Source organism: Mastigoproctus giganteus, chromosome 9 (genome assembly GCF_048544385.1).
Source record: "Mastigoproctus giganteus isolate SK-2022 chromosome 9, ASM4854438v1, whole genome shotgun sequence".
NCBI lineage: Eukaryota > Metazoa > Arthropoda > Arachnida > Uropygi > Thelyphonidae > Mastigoproctus > Mastigoproctus giganteus.
This window is the reverse complement of record NC_143583.1, coordinates 95,083,482-95,100,103: the sequence shown is the minus strand read 5'-3', so window position 1 is coordinate 95,100,103 and position 16,622 is coordinate 95,083,482. Positions and strand designations below refer to the sequence as shown.

Sequence of the window (16,622 nt, the reverse complement as noted above, 5' to 3'; positions counted from 1 at the left end):
GTTGCAGTGTTCTCTTTCAAAGCATTTCAAGAAAAGAAGTATCTCAAGAAACTCGTAGCCAAATCAAGATAAAATCCTAATCTATTGTAGACAGTTTCAGCATTCATTAATGAACAAGGAATTGATATGCTTGATACAGCTTTCTTTGCTGACAAAGCTTGGTTTCAACTGAGCAATTATGTGAATAGCCAAAACACTAGGATTCCACAGTGAAAACCTACATATATTTCATGAAAATCCCTTGCACTCCCAAAGAATGATGTGCTGTGTGTCATGTTGCCACATGATGGGCCCCATTTGGAACTGTGATGAAAGGTGCTCCTTGAGCAGAATGTATGGATGAACATGACTGTTGGTTTTATTACGATGGTGCAATGTGCCACACATCTGCTGGAACAATGTTCTTTCTTGAGAGCTCTTTGATCATATAATTTCTGGCAGAATGTAGGCCCCCATGATCATTGGATTTTTATCTCTGGAGGTATCTGAAAGAGATGGTCTATGAGAATACCTACATAAAGTAGAAAAACCAAAGACCAACACTGCAATGGCAATTGAAAAGTCTTCGGCACAAGATAGCTTCAAACATGGGAAAAAGACTATGTAAGGAACAAAAAAAGAAAGCCCTTTTCAACATACATTGCAATCATACTGATGTTATTACCTTGTTAGTAAAGTATGATGACATACCATCCTGTGCCTGCTTACGCACATATATTATATTGTCAGTATTACTCCATTAATAAAGCTGTTTAATCTGGGTTGCAGATTTCTTGATCATCCTATAGTATCCTATAGAACAACAAATGAGTGAAAAGTACAGGATTAGCTATCCTGTACTTTTCTAATAAAAGTGTAAATACAGAGTTCATTGTGCTTAGGTGTCAAAAGAAAAGTGTAATGGTAAAGTGAACCAGCTGTCCTTATTGCAGAAGCCAAATGGGAAAACTGACACAACACAAACAGTAACAAAAAATAGCATAAAGTAACATATCAATTTGCTCAATATCTTTTTTGAACTCTGCATGAACATTTATCTAGAACAAAACAATTTGTGACCTGATACCTGTTTGCAAGTTGAAGTAGTCATCAAACAAATGAGTGAAATATTGAAAAGATATCTTCACACAGAAAATCTTCATAGTGGTTCTACATATATAAAAAACATGTTAGGATTTAAACAAGCTATTTATGAGTCAGAAATGATTATGACTGTGAATGTTGTAGGTGTCACTTTCATCTTAACATATCAGATAAAGAATAGGACATTACAAAACATTTTATTTATACAAATTTTTGAAATCATTCAATGACATGAAGTAGAGAAAGATATATCACATGAAAGATAGAAAGATATATCACATGAAAGATAGAAAGATATATCAAAATGAGTATTTGTTGTATTAAAGGTTTTTATAAAGAACTGTCATATATAAATTTCTGGCATAAAATTATTTCTATGTATATATACAAATATAGGTAGAAAAGTATACAAATTAACATTAGGCACTCACATAAAGTGGCTTTACAATATATTATTAGAATTCACCATACATTTAACAATCAAATATTACTGTGGTTACATCCTTGATATACTTTTTCTTTTGTAAGTTATGTACTTTTAATATAATATACAATTAAATATAATTTGATAATTTGCAAATTATCAAACAGCATATCAAAATATGTGCACACGTTTCTTTGAAGGACATGACATATATATACTATAGAAATTTGATGCATCTTAAAATTAAATATTTGTTTAAGTAATGCCTCTCGTGAAACAGAAAAATAAGTGGCAATTAGTTACAAAAATACTTCAGAAAAATAACGGAACAGAATATAAAAGCACTTATTCCAACAACAAGAAACAAAACATTCTATTATTCCAAATCCTTTCTGGTAAGAAATTCTTCCAATTGATGATTATGTATTTAACTATGTAGCAGCATATCATAAGCCTGATGAATAAACGGTGTTATGTCTGCTGTTCGGGATTTCAGTGATAGCTAAAATTAAAAAACACATTAAAAGGAAATCATACAAACATTACTTACTAATATTATATTTTCATGTCTAGCATTCAAGTAATCAGAATGCACAATTCTTAAAAAAAATAAAAAAAATAAATAAGTTCTTCCTAATGCTGTTTAAAATAAAAATTATTTACATTCCATATCTCAATGGACAAAACAATGTCTTTTATAGAAAAATTAAGGCAAAGTTCATATAATTTCTTTAAAATCTGGGAAAACTGAAAAATTAGTAAGCACATATTTGTCCAAATAAAAATAAAAACATTCAAAATATTAGAAAAAAAAAAAAGTGTTAAATAAATAAATTACTACGTTGTTAACTCAAATGCTTAATTGGGTTATTTGGCCAAAACATAATTATTAAAAATATAAAAAAATATTTATGACATTGGCAGTTATCACAACATAAATATACTCTATAAAAAAAAAGGCTAAATTAATTACTATATGCAATATAAATTATACAACCAAAAATATTTTGACACAGTTGTACACAGTAATATAAAGTTGGGTCACCTTAGTCTAAAATAGCCTCAAACCTGAGCATACTTTCTACCTACTTTCCAAATTTTCACAACTCAACTGATGATTCTTTTCTTTGTTCCTGTTGCAAGGAGTGTACCAATTGAAAATTAAAACTTGGTGCAATGCTAAAAGAATTTGAGTCACTAAAGAAATGGGTGCTTGTCCTAGAGACAAATGTAACTGGGAGCTCATCATAGACTCACAATTCTAGTAACGTGCCAATCTGAGACCCAGAACAGAATAATCACATACAAGTTGCTCTGGCTCAAAAGGATTTAGTTGTAATGGGAAATTCCACTGTCAGGGAAATGGGTGACATTTCTTTGTAATAAGAATAGGTGGACTAGAGCCAGGATGTTTCTACCAGAGGCAGAAATTAATGATGTCATTAGCAGATTGCCAGATTTCAAAGGGGTAAAGAGAGCATTATTATTCATGTGGGGGCTAATGATATAAAGTGCACATGATTTGATGATTTATTGAAAAAAAAAAAAAAAATATATATATATATATATGACCATGTAGAAAAAACACTGAGTTAAGTCAGAATGCGTATATGTCTGCAATTCTACTCATGCAAAATAGGAGGAACCAGATCCTTGTGGATTAACTCAAGCATTGAGGGAATCTGCAAAGTTTTTGGGGAAAATTTTTATCAGTGTGGTCCACACTTATAGGTAGAAACAATCCATTCTGTAGAGACATAATATGTTTGAACAAAGGTGGTTCAGAATATTCCTGAAATCCAAGTACATGATGTCAAAATAATTTTTTGCAAGTGTTTCCCTTGTTACTGTGTTATAGTATCCAATCAGACTGGTCAGACAAGCTTGCCTCTTAACAAACCCATGCTTTGACTACAGTATAATTGCATTCCTGCCAGAAGGTCCTGCATTACTTCTTTAACCAATGACTCCATTTTTTTCCCCTAGAAAAAAAATTCAAGTAAAGAGAAAATTAGGGAAACATTTTCACATCTCCAGTCCACTGGTACCACCCCTGAATTCAGGGATGATCTCATAATCATGGTCAAAGAGCTGTTCACCTCTTTTGCTGCCTCCTTTAATATAACTGAATAGATCTTATCCAAGTCAGGTGCCTTTTTTACATTTAGCTTCAACAATTTCTCCTCAACTTTCCCCTCAGTTATTACAAAATCATTCGGCTTCCTGCCAGAATTTGTCTCACTTCTAGCATCCCCATCTCTAAAAAATTCCTGTGTATGTGCATGCATGCATGCATGCGCAGGATGTTCAATAACATGTGGGCACACTTTCAGCACAAATTCTTCCAAACTGGGCACATGTGATATGTAAACATGCATCCAGTTCTGAATGGTTACAGAGCTATGGCTGTTTGAATTTAACAAAAAATGACATGGAATTTTCAAAGGTCAAAAATAAATGAGAATAACTAAACAAGCACCTAACATGACTAAACATTTTACTAGGTATATCTGCTTATTGTTATTTATTATTTTTAATATTTTTTAACATTGATAACTCTACAGCCATGTTTTTAAACTTCAAAGAACCATAGCTCCTTAACTGTTCAGAATCTACATATGTTTATATAAACATTTTCATTGTTTTTCAGGTTCTGAATCAATCACAAAGGTACACACATTTTTAAACACACTGTACATATCAGGATGGAATTTTATATTAATGTAAGAGATAAAAAAAAAAAGAAACTAACATCATAAAAAAGCAATATTATGCTAAAGGAACAAAACAAAATAAAGGAATGCCTTTTACCTAATCTGGCACATGATATACAAAAAATATTTTTTGAATTCTCCCCTTCCCCCCTTTTTCTCCCCATAACCTATCTCCTGTTACTTTTACCACTTCGTTTTTCTTATGCTTAACCCTAATAAAGGGATGGGTGTTATGAAACCAGTTTTAGCCTTACATTTTTGTTCTTTAATTCTTATTTCTTCACTTTCCAAGCTATTAGATTACTCAAGGGTAAGTAAAGTACTTTTTTTTTAAACTCTACTTTGTGTATTTTCTCTATGTTTTGCTTCAATAGCCTTTACTGTTCAGCCCCTGTACCTGATACCATTAATGAGCAAGTGGACACAGCAACAAAAACTACTGGGCATAATTGCTTAACAGGAAACCAGTTGCCCAAATACATACTGGCATTGCACCTTTGGATTTTACCACACTATTTCTGTCAGTTGGCCACAATAAATCAATTATGGTATTGAACTTTTGTAACCTAGTGAACTAAGTATGGTCTGAGTGAAACAAGTGAGTTTTACTTTTCAATAGTCACTACAAAAATTAACCAACAAAGGTCTGGAAGGGGAAGGAGACAAAGACATAGATGAAATCAGAAACTACTGTAAACATTGCTTTTTCATCTGAAAATGTCCATAAGCACCTAACAGAGATGCAATTTGCTAGCAGAGTTTTCAGAAGTTTTTCTCAAAGTATAAGAGGCTGAGTACATTATTTACTATACTGCATTAGTTTCTTGCTCCTTCCATTCAAGTACATAAAAAGCTAAAGTAATTTCATCCCCTTTAAGACATTTGTTTGCTAATGTAAATCAAATTCACTCTAGAATATGACCGAACAGTTCTCTGATAATCAATACCATACCATATGTGAATAAGACTAAACAAAATAAGATTTTACAAGGTGTAAAGTACGCAGATTTTTTATTTGATTAACAATTAAGATTCTACAATGTTTAGAATTGTATATCTGTAATTGTGATTAGAAGCTGCAATGGAGAAACGCAAACATGACTTTATTGTGTATGCATTTCTTCACTGTGAACTTATAATAATTAAAAAATAAATTTAAAAAAATTCTGTTTATGCTTGATATGGTCACCAGAGGAGGTAGAAACTTCATTATAACTGTTTTTCTGTGGCCAATTTGCCAACAGAACAAAAACAGCTTGGAGTCACTGCTTTAGGACGGGTTCAGGTGAGTTGGAATGGGTGCAGAAAAGAGCAACAAGTTTAGTCAGGGTGACAAAAGGTTACTCTTATCAAGAAAATCTTCAGTTCTATAAATTGCAATACCTGGAAACTAGGTATCTGGGAGAAAACCTGCCTGAAGTGTTTAAGGCTTTTAATGGGTTGGGTAAATTAAATGTAGATGCCATCTTACTCTTTCATGGGCAATACACACATAAGGGGATATAAATTTAAGTTGTTGTTAGATTTTTTTGGGGCATCAGCAACTTAGGCTATAATGCACTAATTACTGTCTAATATATTCTTCCTTTGTCTTATAAGTGATATGGTTTAAATAATGTGATATTTATCAATTTTAGAAAGAGAAAAATGTCATCCATGTCTTTGCGATCTCCTAGAAAGCACTGTAATGATAACTGGTTGCATTTATGAAAATGAGAGGAGAAAGCAGTTTTCTGTTCTTTTAGATATAGTGTGTTTAGCATCAGAGGTTTCCCCCATCATATAGCGGGCATTCTACGATTATGTTTTACTGTTAATGAGCATAAGCAGTTACTGCATTGTGAAGGGTCATTGTTTGTTAGTAGGCAGCAGTGAGTTAGAAATGTATGACCAATGAGTAATCTGGCTAGTACGTTTCTTCCATTCTGTTTTGTCTCAGGCTGGATTGCTGGTTCTCTCTCTTGATTTCAAGAAGTTTATTATTTGTTTGATTTTTCCACATACATGTCCACTGTTTTTTATGTCTGTTTGATAATGGATTTATGATCAGTATAAGGAGTCCTGACATTAGATGGCATCACATTTGTAGCAATTTTAGCAGCTAAATCTGCCTGCTAGTTTCCTGGGATTCCCATATGTCCAGGGATCCAACAAAATATTATTAGCTGTCCATGTCCACGAAGTTCTAATAACTGTGCCAAAATTTTCTGTATCAGAAGATGACTATGGAAAGATGACTATGGAAAGACTATGGCGTCAAGATGTTGAGAACCCCATGGGGGGTGATGGCCATTCCAGTCACTCATAATACAAAAGGGGAGCAGGTATTTGCCTTACTAAATCATCTAAATCAGCAAGAATGTATATGATTTGGTGTGATAAATACAATGAAACTAATGTTATTACAATATCAAAGGTGACATGGACTGCAACTGCCTCTAAAGATGCTTGCAGGAGGATAGGTCTAGAGGGTACCAGATTTCACTATGAGTGCTACTCCTCGATGTGCTAAATTAGAGGAGTTTCTATCTTTTTTATACATATGTAATGTTTAATTGTCATAGATATTGTAATTGTGAGACTTGTTTCTTGAATGCATACTGCAACAGGCTTATACTTCAGATAGGAGATTGTGAAAGTCATCAAAGTTAGCATGGAGCCCATGACAATTCCACTGAATAACTGTATCCATTGTTCGGTTTTAACTGGTGTCTGCTAACTTCTGTGAGGTAGTTTGCTTACATCTGTCTATTTTCCCTTTTTCCTTCTTTGAGAAAATTGGTCTGCCTGTGTCAATGTCACCTTCTTGGTGAATTTCAAGAACTGTATCGTCTTCATCCACTTTTTCATCGATGTCCATGGCATCAGATCTCAATTTGTATGTATCAGTTCTTTCAGAGCTCTTGGTTTGTACTTTCAGTTGCTGATTGGGATTTTTATCTGGAGGTATTATTACCGGTGTATTCACTTCTTGAGTTGCATACTTGGAGGGAGATTGTTCATTTGATGAAGAAAGTAGTGATTTCACCCAACCAGATATCGAGATATTTGGAGGGACCGAGCAGTCAGTCTGAGTTGATACTGAGGATAGCCATTAAGTAAGTGATGCATACGTAGATGATTTAGTAGGAATTGCAAAGTGTTTCTTTGCCTCTTGATATGACACTTTATTCTCTATCTTATATTTCTGAATGTTCTTCTCTCTTTTCCACTGGATGCAGTCCTTAGAGAAGGCAGAATGATTACCATGGCAATTAGGACAGTTTTGGGTTTCATTGTCACAGTCCATATGCATGTGTTCTTTTGAACCACAAGAAGCATAAGTGACTACACCTCTGCACACAGTTTGTGAATGACTGAATTTTTGGCACTTAAAGCACCAGACTGGGTTGGGAATGTACAGTCAAACATGGCATCTGAGGTATCCAGCTTTTAGAGTTGTGGGGAGATTTGGTGATTTAAATGTCAGTATGTCTGTCTGAGTAAGGAAAGGCTCTCCATCTTTTTTTTTTTTTTTGATAATTCTTTTTTGCATGGACTACATTTTGGTTGCTTAATTCATAGATAAGTTCATCCTCTGATACATCTGGGAGATCCCATTCTGATATTACCTCTTTAGAGGAGTTCAAGTTGGCATGTGGGATAACCTTTGTGGGAATTCCACCCAAGGTAGATATTTTCAAGAGTCTTCCTGCATGTCTGTGTTCACTCATCTTCAGATCATAGTCACCGAACCATTTTTGGAGGGCCAGCCACATTTTTGAGACATTTCTGAATCAAAAATGGGGAGAGCGTACTCAATGGTTGGTCTGTGGAGGAATGTAATATTAAAAAGTGAGGAGCAGAAAAATCTGCCCCTTCTTTTGTCTTTCTGCATGGTACATATTCAAAATTATTATAATCATCATGTATATCTGGATTTGGATCAAAAGATCCATAGTTGGACTGTTCTGTGTTGTCCACAGTTGCTCCTTTTAGCCCTGGGAGAGTGGATTACTTCTCCCAGGTTTCCAGCCCCACCACATGGAGGCAGGAGCAGTGCCATCATCATTATCAGCCAATTTCAATCCACTGCAGGATGAAGGGCTCTCCAGCAACTTCCCAGTTCCTTCTGTTTTGAGCACTGGCCATCCATTTACTACCTACAAATTCATGAATTTCATCTATCCATCTCTGCCTTTGTCTTCCAGGATTTCTTCTAGCTCCTCTTGGGTACCATTCTGTTATTTTTTTAGTCCATCTGTCATCATGTCTTCGAGCTATGTGTCCTGCCCAAAACCATTTTAGTTCTTTAGTTTTGATAAGAATGTCCTTTACTTGAGTTTGCTGCCTAATCCACGTGTTTCTCTTCTTATCTAACAGTCTGATTCCCAATATAATTGGTTCCATTCTTCGCTGTGTAGTTCTCAGCTTCTCTTCCATTCTTTTGGTGAGTGCCCAAATTTCACTTCCATAAATCATGGTGGGGAGTATACATTGGTTCATTATTTTACGTTTCAGACAAACTGGGATATTGCTCTTCAGTATGTGACTATATTTCCTGAATGCTATCCATCCAAAATTTATTCTTCTCTTGACTTCCAGCCATTTATCATTATTACAGCTAATAACTTGTCCCAGATAAGTATATGACTCCACCTTTTCAATTACTGCTCCTTCAATCATTATTTCCCTTTCTGTGGCATACTTGTTCATCATTACTTTTGTTTTAGCCATATTCATCTTTAGTCCTAAATCCTTACTAACTGTGCATAACTGATTAAGATTTTCCTCTAATTCTTTGGGATCGTGGCTTATGACCACAATGTCATCTGCAAATCGTAAATGGTTTAGGTACTCTCCGTTCACACTGACTCCTTTCTGCGACCAGTCTAATCTGAAAGCTTCCTCAAGGGCAGCAGTAAACAGCTTCGGAAATATTGTGTCTCCTTGTCGAACTCTTTTCTCGATTTTAAATTTCCTACTGTGTTTGTCTAGTCTAATAAAGGAGGTAGTACTCTCATATATTTTCTTCAAAATCATAATATGTGGGGTATCTATGCCTTGTCTTTCTAGTGCCCGAAACATTGCCTTATGCTGTATGGAGTCAAATGCCTTTTCATAATCCATAAATGCCAGACATAATGGTGTTTTATATTCATTTGCTTTCTCCATTAGCTGTGATATTACGTGAAGGTGATCCATAGTTGAGAATCCTGTCCTAAAGCCAGCTTGCTCTTTTGGTTGATTCTCATCAAGTATTCTTTCTAATCTGTTAGTAATGACCCTTGTGAACAACTTGTAGATGTGGGATAACAAGCTAATTGGTCTATAATTTGCAATTTCTGATTTATCTCCTTTCTTATGCAGCAAAACTATGATTGCATTATTCCACTGCTTAGGCGTCACACCTTTTCGAATGCACTTTGTGAAGAGCCTTGCCAGTTTTTGTGTTATGTCTCTTCCTACCAATTTTAACAACTCTACAGTAATTTCATCTTCCCCCGGGGCTTTCTGATTCTTCATTTTCTTCAATGCATGTTCTACCTCATCAGGAAGAATATCGGGTATGTCGTATGTGTCGCTACTTTGCAATCCATCTTCCTCCCTGCTGGCATCATTCCCTCGCTCCTTGTATAATTCTCTATAGTAGTCTTCTGCTATTTGAATTTCCCTCCCTGCTGTTTATAAGTACACCATTGCTATTCTTCAGTTTCAGTATCATTTGTCTTTCTGTATTACTGCTCATGGCTGCTAATTTAAATCCTTTGTTTTCCCTTAATGCTTGTCCTACTTCTCTTGTGTTAAATCTTCTTATGTCCTCTCTGAGTCTCTTTCTAATGGCTTTGCATAACTCAGTATACCCAATTTTCTCCCTGTCAGTGTTTTTCTTGCTCTTCATTTGTCGTCTTCGGTTCATCATGACAAGTGTTTCTTGACTAATTTTTTCTTCTTTGGATTTCTTTTTCCCTATAGGTTTCTTGGGCTTTATCACTTTCAGAAAGTTGTAATATTCCTCATCGATATCTTGGTCCTGAGCAGTCTGCAGAAGCTCAAACTTGTTCTTAAGTTCCAGTACATACTGCTTTTTCTCCTCCTCTGTTATTTCAAAGACCTTTGTATTATTTACTCGAGTCAGTTTTTTCCTTTCCTTTCCTACATCTATATCAAGTGTACATCTTACCATTCTGTGATCACTTCCAAGATTTACCTTATTCAGGACGGTAACATCATTCACAATATATCTTCTGTTAGTGAGGATGAAGTCGATTTCATTAGTTGTTAATCCATTTGGACTCTTCCATGTCCACTTTCTGTTCACCCTTTTCTTGAAAAAAGTGTTCATTACTGACAGTCCTTGAGATTCTGCAAATTCCACAAGTCTTTCACCTCTTTCATTTCTTTCACCAATTCCAAAATTTCCTATAGTTCCCCTTTCTGCACTGTTTTGTCTTTTTCCAACCTTAGCATTGAAGTCCTCCATAATAATAGTGTAGTGGGTTTTCTGCTCATCTAGAAGACTCTCAATTTCGGTGTACATTTCTTCATCATCATGGCTCGATGTTGGTGCATAAATCATTATATAACCTTTAGCTTGTATCTCTTAGAAATCTTGAGTATTAGTCTTGACACCCTTGGTGATGTGCTTTTGAATTCCAAAATGTTGTTTTTAAAATCTTTATGGACCAGAAACCCAACTCCACCTTCACTCCTTTCACTGTTTCCATTGGTGTACTGCAGATTTCCACTTGATAAACTTATAAGTGATTCATTTCTTCTTCTTCTTTCAGCCAAACCGATGATATTCCAATTCACATTTTCTAATTCCTTTTCCAGCTCTAATATCCTGTCTTCACCGATGAGTGATCTTACGGAGCAGTGCCACCAGTGGCCAAACAATAAGGTTGTTAGTGTGTTAGTAGGTTAGTCTTATATACATAAAGAAAGGTGGCTTTTCTTTCTGTTGAGTAAGCTGACTTCTTTACTTTGGAAGAGCAAAATAATTTAACTTCGGAAATCAGAAAATAATGCTCAACTACAATCAATCACTCTTTTATGAAAATTGCTTTCAAATTGCTGTAGTCACTCGCTTGGCAATCAGGGGCAGTTGGAAAAGGGAGAGTGCAGTATAATTGTATTAAAATTTGATTTAAGCCAGAGAATGATTAATTGTTGGAATAAACTTCTACTTGCTGTTGTGTAAGTGGTAGTTTGAATAAATTTAGAACAAATTATTAGAAGGGATGGACAAACAAAGTGGGTATTTGTTTTAATTTTATTATTATTTTTTTTCATTGGCTAATGCTGTAAAAGCTTGTTCTTTTGTATAATTTTTCCACTACTAATAATAATGGTCCATGCACTTCTTGGGAAAACCTATGGCTTCAGTCTTGCAAAGTCTCTGTCTGCATATGTTACTTTTAATATGTGACAGATCAAGAAATATAAATAAAGTACAGGAAATTCTGATGATAATGGCCAAAGAAACTCCCACATTTATGAACCAAAATTAAAGCCTTCTGAAGAGTATATAAAAAATCAGTATGCCACTTTCTTTGCAAACAAAATCATGGTGCTATTGGAATGAGTTTACTGGCAGGAACAATAACTAAACTGCCCTTTTCTGTTCACTTTACACTTAAAAGAAAAAAGTTTGAAAACATAGTGAAACAATTTATGCTGTGGACACAAAGGAACTGGATGCAAAAAAATAATTTTGATATCATATGCTTGAATTTCAGGAAAGCTTTTGATATTGCTGCACATGAATGACTACTGTACAAATTGCAGCAGTACAGGATTAAGGGCAGGTTGCTACAATGGATAAAGGGATGGTTGAGTGGGAGTTGACAGAGAGTGGTAATCAATGGACACTGCTCATTGTGGACTAATGTTATTAGTGGAGTCCCCCATGGTTTGGTGCTGGGCCCATTGTTGTTTTGTATATTTATCAATGATATTGATGAAGGCATATCAGACTTAATGTCTAAGTTAAGGCATATCAGACTTAATGTCAAAGAAACTCCCACATTTATGAACCAAAATTAAAGCCTTCTGAAGAGTATATAAAAAATCAGTATGCCACTTTCTTTGCAAACAAAATCATGGTGCTATTGGAATGAATGGCAGGGTTGTAAAGACAGTATGCTACTGCAACAGGATTTAGAAAAGTTGGGCAGATGGGTCAAGAAGTGGCAGCCAAAGTTTAACATTGACAAATGCAAAGTACTGCATATGGGTAGCAATAACCCAAGAGAAACATACCAACTGTGTTACTACACTCAGGGAAGTAGAGAATGAAAAAGACCGTGGGGGTAATTGTGCAGTCAGATATGAAGTTCTCTGAGCAGTGCAGATGGGCTGCCAGAGCAGATCATGGGGTCTTTCAATGATATACAAGAATGTTGTTAGCAGGGAAAAGGAGGTGATTATCCCTTTGTATAAAGCAATGGTCAGGCCATGGCTTGAGTACTGCGTACAGGTCTCATTTTAGGAAGGATGTAGAGTTGCTTGAGCGTGTACAGAGAAGGGCAATAAAGGGGTACTTTTACCAAAAGAGGTTTAAGTTCTGCAAATTGCAGCGGCTGGAGACTAGGCACCTGCAAGGTGATCTGATTGTGGTGTATAAGGCCTCAAATGGTTTGGGCAGGCTCAATGCTGGTGGGATTGTTCCTTTTGCTCAGATTACAAACCTGAGAAGGCATAAATTCCAATTGAGGAAAGACAGTTGTAGAATAGACATGCAGAAATTTGCCTTTAGCCAGCGGGTAGTGGATTTTTTTTTGGCTGATGCTGTATAAGCTTGCTTTCTAGCATCATATGCCTCAACTAATTGCAGTGCATGAACCCAAAATAATGGATAATTCTAAAAACCAGCATCTTGATATCCCAAACATGCCAAATAAAAGGTCCCATGTGGAATCTCTGCTATGAAAGATTCCACAATACCTTTACTGTTTGGGGCTTTTTATAAAAATACAATATATTCAGTTTTCTTCATATTGCCATCTGTGGGCACCATAATGCAATAAAATCTCAGTTATCAAGATACGTAAAGAATATGGTTTTCCAGTTATCTAGATATGATGGTTATTTGAATCTTAAACAACACTCCACAGTATAAGCCAAATATATTTTTTCAGCAGCCAAAACTTGAATTAATTTATGTATCTGTAAGGTCCCCTGAGTCTAGAACCATGGGCTACATAATTTGTTAGAGATTTTAGTGCATTTGCATATGTATGAATAAGTGCCTATTGTCTCACCATGTCCATTCATCTACATGTAATAACTCAACTTCTCGTGGAAATAGATTTTCTTAAAATTTTATATTTCATGAAACCTGTGTAGTACAACACTCAGGGTAGTGGCAAATGAAAAAGACCTGGGGTAATTGTTCAGTCAGATAAGAAGTTCTCTGAGCAGTGCAAACAGGTTGCCAGGACAGCTCATGGGGTTTCATAAATGATATACAGGAAATTTGTCAGATGTGATAGAAGTGATTATCGAATTGTATACGGCAAATGTTAGGCCACTTCTTGAGTACTGCATATAGGTCTGAATGAGGATATAATACATGGAAACCTCCAGTTTGATTGCAGTCTCTGAGACAGAAATACTGAGGCATTTGAAAGCAAATACCATGTCACATTCAAAGTCTTAAATCTTTCATTTCACCCACTGTCATACTGAATTGAACATATACAGCATCACTACTTATTTTCTCACATGCTTTATATCACATGGTACAAACACATAATATTGTTGCTAAAGGAGCACTCCATTTCATAAAAAGGGTGTGTGTGCCTAATAAAGTGGCCACAGTATATATAAAAAGTATCATCTTTATATTTAAAAAATGCTTATGCAAAAAATTTCACAGGTTTCACTCTAAATATGAAATTAGCATTAGCATTAGTAGAGGCATATGATGCAAGAAAGCAAGCTTATTCAGCATCAGCCAAAAAAAAAAAAAAAAAAAAAACACACCACTCCCATTTCACCCCTCCGTTCGTTTGAAATACCTGTCCAGTTGAGCCTTAAATTTGTTAAGGCTATCAACTTCAACAACAAATGATGGAAGTCGGTTCCACCAACCAACCACCCGCTGGCCAAAGGCAAATTTCCGCACATCTATCCGACATCCGTCCTTCCTCAATTTGAATTTATGCCCTCTGAGGTGATTATTCTGAGCAAGAGGAAGAATCCCATTGGCATTGAGCATGCTCAAACCATTCAAAGCCTTATACACCTCTATCAGATCACCTCACCGGTGCCTAGTCTCCAGACTCTGTAATTTGCAAAACTTAAGCCTTTCTTCGTAAGAGCAACCCTTTGTTCCATTCACTAATCTTGTTGCCCTTCTCTGTACCTGTTCCAGCAGCTCTACATCCTTCTTGAAATAAGGCTTCCAGACCTGTATACAGTACTCAAGATGTGGCCTAACCATTGCCTTATACAAGGAAATAATCACCTCCTTATCCCTGCTAGAAAAATTCCTGTATATCATTGACAAGACACCATGAGCTACTCTTGCAGCTCGTCTGCACTGCTCAGAGAACTTCATATCTGCCTGCACAATTACCCCCAGGTCCTTTTCATTCTCCACCACTGTCAGTGTAGTACCGCAGAGTTGATACGTTGCTCTGGGGTTACTGTTTCCCATATGTAGTACTTTACATTTGTCAATGTTAAACTTCATTTGCCACCTCTCAGCCCATCTGTTCCACCTTTCCAGATCCAGTTAAATTGAAAACCAATTTAACAGCATTTTTACATGGTCACTTATTTTGCAATATTGAAAGATATTTCATACAAATTGGTTGCCTATAACTTTCAGCATAATATTTTAATATATGATATGACTTTTATTTATCTATATTTATTCATTTTATCTATATTTTTATTCCACATTTATTTTATCTCACTAAGGAGTTACTGAAAAAAAATTATTTGCTATTTAATTACTGAATGTCTGTATAATCTATATAAATACCTTAAGAAAATCATGTGAAAATTCAATTAAATTATTCTAAGAGAAAATGCTTACAGTATAAGTAGGGCTGCCAGGCTGGTTCTTCATTTCTGCTAATACCCATATTCCATTTGTGAGTTTTAGTGACTGGTACAACATATCCTGACCTTCAACATTTCTCTTTGCAATAGTGAAAATGTTGCTATTTTGAAGCTTTTGAGATACTTGGTCTAAAATAGTAAATAAAAGTTATGAAAAATTTTAAATGACTTTATATTTATTTGTTTTCCAAGGATATTGATTATATTATATTGAAAGAATAATTATGTTAAAAATTTACTGGAACACTAATAAATATCAGATTTTAAGCACAGCTGGTTATGCACTACAGTAGCACAGAGTTAAAAATGAAGCTACAGAAAGTGTCACTTGCAACTGACATGCCATGCAGAAACAAGTTCAGTGGATCTGAACACGAAGAGGTGGTGAGACATCAATGGGCAGAACTTAACATATGAATTTCAGAGGTTATCAATGTTCTATTTGGAATACTATATGCAAGTGAAAGCCAGTTGGCAAAACCAAAATTGAATGTTGCCAAGGTTAAATGCATATCTTAAAAATAAAAGATCTCCAAAGTGTTTCTTTCACTGTCCAGAAAAGTCATGACTGAAGTTGCCAATAAATCTTCAAATAAGTCTAGAAACATACAGGAGAAGTTGTCAGCACACATACTACATGCGAAACATTACATCAATTGCAGTTTCACAGGTGAGTAAAATATACACTACATAACTAAAAGTATTCAGGCACACAAAAGTAGCTTTTAATTCAAAATCCTAATATATAGAAGGGCTACCTTTGTCCTGTATGATGGTCTTAACCCACATGGGCACAGTCTCTGTCAGCTGAACTTATCTTCATTCTTCCTGAAAAGCAGCTGTAAGAGGTCATTTTGACGATGACCTAATCCAACGTTCCAACTCAATCCACATGTGTTTGATGGGATTGGGGTCTACATTGTGAGCTGTCTAGTCCAAATTTTCAATGTCATTATCCAGAAACCACTCCTGTATGACATAAAGCATTGTCATGCTGATAGAGACAAGGCTCATTTCCACAGAACTGCCACAATGTAGGTAGCAGATAATTGTTCAAAACTCCAAGCAGGTCAAGAAGTTTAGTCTCAGGCACTACCACCAACAGACCCAAGTCTGAATCAGCTAAAATAGTCAAAAATCATCAATGTGATTTTTGACTATTTTAGCGATTTCCTTCTACTGTGTGACACCACATCTCTGATATCTCAACAATCGTTTGATATTGTTGAGATATCAGATTCGTGGTGTCACACAGATATTAGGAATGCACAATTGGAATTTGGGGAGTACAATGTGTACAGAAAGGATAGAAAGGTAGGAGGGGTTATGCTGTTAATTAAGAAAAA

At 35.4% G+C, this 16,622-nt stretch overlaps 1 protein-coding gene across 1 annotated transcript in view; it reads right to left on the bottom strand.

Annotated features, from left to right (window-relative positions):
- Positions 1-1,800: 1,800 nt before the first annotated feature.
- The window catches only part of LOC150080558 (AP-1 complex subunit beta-1-like), a 161,785-nt gene continuing 146,963 nt past the window's right edge, over positions 1,801-16,622 (bottom strand). The window contains exons 17-18 of the mRNA XM_090381498.1: positions 15,251-15,405; positions 1,801-2,009 (exon numbers count right to left, since the gene is read on the bottom strand). Of these exons, the coding sequence (XP_090237624.1) occupies positions 1,935-2,009; positions 15,251-15,405 (230 nt within the window). The 3' untranslated portion in view covers positions 1,801-1,934. The remainder of the gene's footprint in view (positions 2,010-15,250; positions 15,406-16,622) is intronic.